At 33.2% G+C, this 8,483-nt stretch overlaps 1 protein-coding gene across 6 annotated transcripts in view; it reads right to left on the bottom strand.

Annotated features, from left to right (window-relative positions):
* The window catches only part of PCLO (piccolo presynaptic cytomatrix protein), a 313,621-nt gene that overhangs the window by 40,460 nt on the left and 264,678 nt on the right, over positions 1–8,483 (bottom strand). For all 6 annotated transcript variants that reach the window (XM_072919151.1, XM_072919156.1, XM_072919164.1 and 3 more), the window contains 2 exons: positions 5,226–5,367; positions 1,918–1,985 (listed from right to left, as the gene is read on the bottom strand). In XM_072919151.1, coding sequence (XP_072775252.1) covers positions 1,918–1,985; positions 5,226–5,367 — 210 coding nt within the window. The remainder of the gene's footprint in view (positions 1–1,917; positions 1,986–5,225; positions 5,368–8,483) is intronic.

Here is an 8,483-nt window from a genome sequence, read left to right as displayed (position 1 = left end):
ATAAATCTGTAATACTGAAGTATTTCTCAGTTAATCTTGAGTTTCTCTAAATTTTGAACTACTTTCCCAAAAGATTACATGTACATGCTGAAACTCAAATGCTCCTGAATTGTTTTCCAGCTTTTAGTTTAATTTATCCTTTGACACTGACGTTTCCCCTCTTAGTCAGCTGAAATCAGACACTAAAATCCAGCTTAACTGCACCAGACTTTCTCAATGGCAAAAAACACTCAATAAGAACCAGTCATTTTAGCAGACTAGGAGTTGTAACACTTGAGCTCCTAAAGTAACGGAGGTGAATTGCATTGTAAGTGAAAATTAGGGAATTGCAGCTCTTGAGTCATTTGTAAATTTTGAAGACAAGAAGAAACATACATTTGGAAAGGTAATTTCAGACCAAATGTTATAGACATTTCTTTCAGAATGTTTCAAAAGGCGTTTTGGGTATTGTTTGGTTTATTATTACTTGTATTTGTTTGGGTTTGGGGTTAATTAATAGTACCAATAAAAATGAAAATATTTTGTATTTGTAGGCTCTGAAATTTAGGATCCAAGACACAACCTAAAAGGGCAGCTTATGATGAACAAAATAATGAAAAGCTATTTTTTATATAATTATAAATCTGTATAAGACTCACCATGGTAAAATAAAAATTAAAAATTCTCGACTTCTCATTTACATCCCACCATTTCTCTTTTAAAAACCAGATTTTTAAAAAAATCTTAAGTATACTATTGAAAAATTGAATTTTGATAGGATGATTATCAAAGTATTTGATATTTGATAAAGAAGATTATTAAGTATTTTTTTAAATGAGTACTATGTATGGAAATATTTAGTAAAATGCATATGCTTGGGTAAGAATTCTTGCTTTGGAAAAAAGAACTTTGCAGATCTACCTGTAAATTCTAGTTTGATTTCTTCAGCTCTGTGGAACATTAGACAGTTTTTACCTCAAATATGGAAACACCAATTATTTCCTCATGTATAGAGATTCTAGCAACCTGAAAAATGTTGAATTTTTTTTTTTAATGATTAAACTTAAGGTCAATTTATCAATTACATCTATAAATTTCAATTTATGAATTAATTAATACTCAAAGCCTCATTGAAATGCATCTAAATGAAAAAGGTCATGATAATTAAGTATTATATTTGAGGTCAACATAAACATGCACTTGAAAGAATATACCTCATATGTAAAGGGAAATGAAATTTTCATGATGTGTCCTTCAGTACAAAACACTCTCCATTTTCATATGGTTTTCCATTATTACACATGAAAAAGATAATCATATTCCCCATGAAATTTTGAAAGTTACTCTGTTAGGTGCTTTCCAGCTCCAATATTACAATGTTTTCTTCTTTCTCAGCATCACAATAATACTAAAATAAATTAAGTCAGAATTTCCCAATCCAATAAATGTTTCGTTATAGTGCATCTGCATTAAATGCAGCAGTCAAGTCTGCTCAGCTAATATTTTTATTTAAAATTATGTTTATGTAAACACTAATATTAATAATTGATTTATGAAGTAAATATTCTGAAATATTATAACTATAGAGCCTGACAGGCATTAAATATATTCTTCAAATTCACTGAGTATTGAGTCAGCTCCATACTTTGTATGTTTTATTTGAAAAGCAATGAACATCAGAAGACAGATATTATTTTATATTATTTATTGTAATTTAAGTATTTAATTACTTTAAATATACAGGTAGGACTAAACTGAAGACTCATTACATTGGTGTTCTGTGTAAATGGCCCCTAGAGAAAATGAAGGTCAGGATTTTAATCTACAATACTAAGAGAACATAGACTAATTTTTCATAGCATGACAAGTCAATGAAATAGGCACATCCTTCCTACAAACATGGAGTACCAGTGTAGAGCTGTTTGTATTTCTTTTTACCTTCTGAATCGGTCACTCCTACTCCCGACTGCTTTACTGGTTCTTGTCCATTCTGGCTCATCTTCCCTCTGTTAAAAGAAATGGGGGTTGTTGTCAATAAAACCATATAAAAATAAGAGCTAAAACAATGACACACCTAAGCAAATGAGGCTGGTTCTTTTAAAAATATTATATTTTTTCTCTTTTGAAGGCAGCTGCAATCACATCTTGCTAAGCCTGTATATTCTTACAGACTGGGTCCATCAGGTGATCAGGTGCTGTCTGCTACCTGCCCCACATCAGTCTGGGGCTGCCTATCTTCTTTCCTCACCTTATCTTGTTATAGTCAACAGTGAAATATATAATAAGCAGTTATAAAAATTGATATTTGGTCTACCATACCATTACTTCAAAGGTAAGGCATACTTGTGGTTGTTATCTTCTTAAATTATTGCTTTACTTTACAGGTTAGATTTAGCATAAGAAACAATTCTGAAAACTTAACATTAATCTTAAAGTGAGTGGAATAAATCATGCCCTAGAGTTCACTATTTTCCTGCATTTTATGTAGAAAGAACCTGCATCAGAACCTTAATGTCTATTTTTACGCAATGAAAGTTAGGTAAAATATGAGCTATCTTTAAATATACTTGTTGTAAGCTCTAAGGCATGATTAAAATCACTCTCAAACATTTTTGCTTCTAGTTTTCTTTTTGCCTTATGACTCTGACTGCTTTGATAGAGACTACAAGGCATTATCTTCAGTTGCATGTGATTCCTTGGGGGTTAAAGGGTCAGCACTGTTCTTTTCTACCTGTGAGTAGAAAAGTGTCTACCTGAGAGAAGAAAACTTCATGTTTGAAGATGTCTAAATTCACAGGGAACTAAAAAATTCATATAAAAGCACAGTTTTTCAAGTGAATTTATATTCAGATTTAACTGAAAGCTATTATTTTCTTCTCTTGTAGGTAATGCTTCATAAATCATTACAAATATGATGCAAGAATTATTTGTTCCAAGGGTTATATTCACTATACATCATTCAATACATACATCATTCAATTATTTTCCACCTTTGGATTCTAAATGAATTTTATTTTACACCAATCTACTGTGTTATAAAACATAAAGGCATAGAGAATCTGGTCTTTATCAGAGATAAGAACATGAGTAGCTTTCAGGAACATTACAACTGGATAATAGGAGTGTTTAAAAAAATCCAAATTAGAAAGACTTTACAAGATATATGCAAATTCATGTAACTGTATATAATTATTAATTTCCCTTGATAGTTATAGCTACTTAATATTGGCAAGTATTCTAATTAGTTACCTCTTCAAGCAATCCCCATGGTGTCACTATTTAATTATTTTATTTTGCTTCAAGACTAATTGTTGCTATGGTTAAAAGCACTTGGACTAAAACAAAGAGTTTAAAACTCAGTATATCCAACAAGTTCTACTGATACACAAGAAACTTAGTCTAAGCAGAGAGCTTATAACTAAAAAAGATTTTAAGTGCCAAGATACTTAAAAATATTTAGCCTACTAAATACTTTACATCCAAATAGTAAGCTGTGGTTTTATGGATTTGCTGAATTAGAAAGCCAGAGTCCCTGAAGTCATTATCAAGCCAGAGTGAATGCAAATGATGAGCAGAATTTCAATTATACATATATTCAGATAAACATTTTTATACAGGATTTAAAATGGAAACAGTTATCGGTTTTAAACATTCTCTTCATGAATGATCTGATGGTAAACAGTTATTTTGTCATTTATTTTCCTTACATTGCTTTGTAAAACCCTGGAGACTAACATGAAAAATGAAGCAGGTCCTGTCTGTATAAATTTCCTGTGTAATATGAAAGACTCTGTAAGCATGCAAATAACTTAGTTTAAAATGCCACAAAAAATATATAGTGTAGCATTACAAAAAATGAGACATGGGTATATTTTATTTAATTAAGTATAATTCATGAAAACAAATTTCTATATGAAAAATTTTGAAGCTGTGGAGACTTCCTCCTGCTTTTCAGTAGAAGTGGGGCTGATTTCAGGCTTAAGACACCAATGAGTCTGTCAGCCAAACAGCAACTAACTGTAGGTACTGTCACATTGCTAGTCGATACACAGTAAGTGATATTATTTGGACTTGAATTCAGCATGTGTGAACAGAAAATTTCTATTGAGAGCTCCATCTTGTGTTATTGTGAGCAAAGTTTTTATGTATCTTTGCTTTTCTCACTGGGAATGACAGCCCAAAGTTTTTATTTTTCTTTTGATGTTGTCAAAGACAAAGATAATATTTTTTTCCCCTTTTAGCCTAGAACAACATGAGTGAAAAATCCACTACAAATCAAGAAATTGGCACTCTACAATCTAAGTTCACATAATCCTCCTAGATTCTGAAGGTGAGATTGAAGTCTTAGATTTATCTCTATTTTACCTTTAGTTACTAATAAGATGTAGACAAATTTCATTGGGCTTTATTTTTGAAAATTATAAATACTCAGAAATATCACAGTTCTAGAGAATTTTCACTTCATTTAAGTTTTTCTAGGAAGCTTATATATTTTGTGACTAATAGTTCAAAACTTCAAGGGAAAAGCAAAAAATTTTTGTTCCAGAGAAAATATTGAACAACTATTGCAGACAATGAATGAACAATTACCACCAACTAATATTTTGAGAACAGTCAATCTGTCATTTTTTTCAGGCCAGAATCATTAAGTTGAACAGAAGTTACTTTGTCCTATTAAAGAATATAAATGAAATTGATAAATGATGGTGCATGCTGACAGAGGAGGTGAAAAAATCCTGGCAAAACTATTCTCTGTGGAGTACTTAACTGGGTAAAAAATTTAGAAAATTAAATCATTTTATAGGATCATTACACTGATAGTAGCTTGATAATTCCTACAGGGACTCTGTACCAAAAAGCTTTTTCCAGCTAAAACCAGAAATTCTTCTGGGACTCCTAAAAACTTGGGAAAAGCTGGTCTATATCCAGAATATGAATTCCCCTTGCACTAGTAACAGCTCTTTACAGAGGGAGGAAAATCTGAAAACTTAAACTAAGCTTTCTCAATCCTACAATAGTTGTACTTTTAAAACTTCACGAGGTTGAGGCAGAGGTTTGATTGGTTATTAACAATTCAGTGCTCAACAAAGCAGAATAAAAGAGTGAACTCTGGGGAATTCTCCCCTTTAGCTGCTATTCTACTGCATAACTCAAATCTGCAGAGGAAACTACGTAAGATGACTGGCACAATGAAAGTGCTATCAATTGTGCATGGAGGATATAATATATGAACAGAAAAACCTTACATTCTTGGGATGGGAAATAGATTATTCTCTCCCGTGGCGCTGCTGCTGCCTTCGCTATCCATGCTGTAGCCACTGCCAAAGCTACTGGCTGATGAGCCAGTGGAGACAGAACTTTCTGCAGGTCGGTGATTAGCAGACCTTGCTGTACAGGGCAGGAACATTTGGTTACTAAAACTTGTATGACATCAGTACCACCAGCATTAAGAAAAAAAGATGTAATATATCAAAATCACATGCTGTAAACACTTTCACTTTTATATTTCACATTCAAACATTTCTTTATCATATTTTTGCAGATGAAGTTTGTTTTCATGTAGAATAAGGTGTTCTAAACCAAATAGTACACCACCATATTTTTTTCTCCGGTCATGTTAATAGTTCAAATCAACAGCCTGAAGGAAAAAAAAAAGGAACGTGATAGAATGATTAACAGTGCTTTTCTGATTAAAGTGACAGAAAACCAGTTATTCATCTGAAACATTTCATACAATAATCTTGTAAAAATGAAAGCCCCAGCGGGCCTTCCTCATATTCTTTGTGAAACGTTCTTTGCATTTGGTGATTTTGAGGAGAGAAGTTTGCAAAGATATGCAAGCACACAACCTATAGTCACAGTGAATATCCCCACCCCTCTTCAGACATAACACAGCTATGCATTATATTTCTCAACTGCCCTTACCCATCTGTATCTCTGTTACTACATGCACAGAATTTTAATGAATGTGATTTGATGGGAGATGCCTTAATCTAATTCAATACCATTTGGTGTTAGTATACCATATGTTAGTTTTACTTCAGATTGCCTTATTTTGTATTTTGGACATTACTGCACTACATGAACAAATCATCCAGTATTTCACATTTAGCAAGTTGAGAAATACAAAGGAAAAAAGACACAGTGACATTACACATAGTAATTAATACAGGAACAATAGAGTAACTATTCTCATATTGAATAACACAGTTGTCTGGGAATATTAATATAGATTTGTGGATTTTTTTCCTAAATGTCCTCTAATACAGCTGCTATTTTCATGTTTCATCTATTTCAACCTACTGAGCATATGTACTGAAGATATAAAATACTGTTTTGCAAAGTTATTTTTTATGAAGACTTAATGATATTTTATGTTATTTTGCTGAACTGTGAAACTCCTATGTAAGTAGTTAAAAAAGATTCTTCTTTAAAAGTAAATTAGTCAAGGATCTAACTGGAAATTTATTAAGAGCCAGAGCCCCAACAGTGTCTCACTTTAAACTGGCAATCAATATTTTTTATGTCTGACTGACTGAATAATATTTTTGGTGAAGAATGCTGTATGCTGCCTGATGGGGCACCAAGAAGCTGAGTGTAACTCCTCAAACATAATGCAAAAATAGGTGAGTACTACAACTAGAAGCAATAAATGGAGCAATTCTTATGTCATCAATCCTTGAGCAAACTTTAAGACAGAACTCTTATTCTCCACAGTGATTCTTCACTGGTAATCCAAGTTGTCACATAACTTTTTTATCGTTTCAACTCTATTAATCTCCTTTGTTCCACAATTGCCCATAGCCAGAAGTGGAATACAGATTCCACTACAGTCAGATAAAATTGTTTTCAGATAAAATTATTCTTTAGCTATATTCCATGACTTTATACATTAATCATAGGCTGCCTTCTTGGAGGTAAATACAACAGAATAAATTTTAAAATCATACTGTTTTGAGCAGATACTTTCAATATCTCACCTGGAGAAAAGGCACCCATGTTTTTCCAGGGAGACAGCTACCTTGGGTGGCTGTATGCAGTGTTTGCTCTATCACTTTCAGCTGGTGGTGCTGTGAGTGAATTCCTATGCCTGTGCTGACATGTCAGCAAAATGCTGCTGAGAAATGCCAGGCAAGAGTGACATTTCAGAGACGAGAGGTCAAACTCTCTGTTATAGCACATTATTTCCAGTTGCCCTGTATTAAACAGACTGAACTGTGGCTCTCTCATGCCTGTCCCAAACTAATTAATTACCTCAGTTCTCACTGTGTTTGCATGACCTGTATGTCTCCCATTGTTTTCTGTTTGGAATTCTGAGAGTTCCTTTAGGTTAGGTTGTTTTGTCGGCTTTTTTTTTGTGCCATGGCATGACAAATGCCTCACAGGTGAGTACAAATGGGAGATCAACACATTTGCAAAATCCATGGAAGCCAAAACAATATTGTGCCAACACAGAAAAGAACCTTCAGGCCTTCCCTTAGCCATGAATTTGCTTAGTGTAGCGTATATCTCCACCATAACTTATGTGGCCTGAAAGGATCTTTTATATCTAGGATATATTTTTACTGACTTTGCTTTAAAATCTAATGTCTGAAGTAATTTCTTGTACCTTTACTGGTGGATTTTTAAAACCAGAAAAGACCTAGAATTTAGTTCAATCCAGAAAATCTTGAATTAAGCCTTTAGAAATGGGTTAGAAGTTTTGCTTCATCTATTTATAATCAACCCATAGCTGTTTCTTTTGAAACAGCTGTATCCTGATTACACATTCAGTACGCTGTATTTTTAGTTTTTCTACTGTTTTCATCAATTCACATAATTTTCCATATCGATGGTTATTTTCCATAAGGTCACTTCACTTGGTGAATGGTTATAATGGATCCAAGTTTAGGTTCATGACTGGATTTTGAACATTCTAAAGTTTAGTTTCATTTTTTTTTCCCTGTCTGCTCTATGAAAGTAATGAATCACAGTGTCAGTTTGTGACAAGAAATGAAATCCACAAATAGATTTACAGCTGGTTTGGTGACAAATTCAGAATCTGGATACAGAGATCATCTCATAACTTGTGAGACGCCCACATTTTCTATATGTCGAGATTTTTACAGATACATCTAGACCTCTAAGTTTCTGCCGGTTATATGTGAAACTTTGGGGTTCTGATGATGTGGCAATGCTTGCTACCGTGCAGTATTTTCCCTTAGAGTTAGTATAACTATGGTTATATTTCTACTTTGTGTGGAAAGATAGAACCAGTTCCATGCTCTTATATTCAAGAAACTACTCTGCACACTCATTTGCAGTCTTGCCTCTTCTCTTTGAATATTGGCAAACATTGTCTTAGAAACTTTAACAAGAAAGTCAGAGTTCACTGTGTTGCTCCTCTAGTCTTACCAGTCTACACAAAATCTGTGAAGTCCTGAAAGTGTCAGAACAGTTTCCACCTTGCTTGGTCAATTGGGCTCACACCCACATAAAGGACAGGCAACAATTGCATTATATTT

This window comes from Taeniopygia guttata, chromosome 1A (assembly GCF_048771995.1).
Source record: "Taeniopygia guttata chromosome 1A, bTaeGut7.mat, whole genome shotgun sequence".
NCBI lineage: Eukaryota > Metazoa > Chordata > Aves > Passeriformes > Estrildidae > Taeniopygia > Taeniopygia guttata.
The sequence above is the reverse complement of the archived record's forward strand: the minus strand, read 5'-3'. Positions and strand labels throughout refer to the sequence as shown.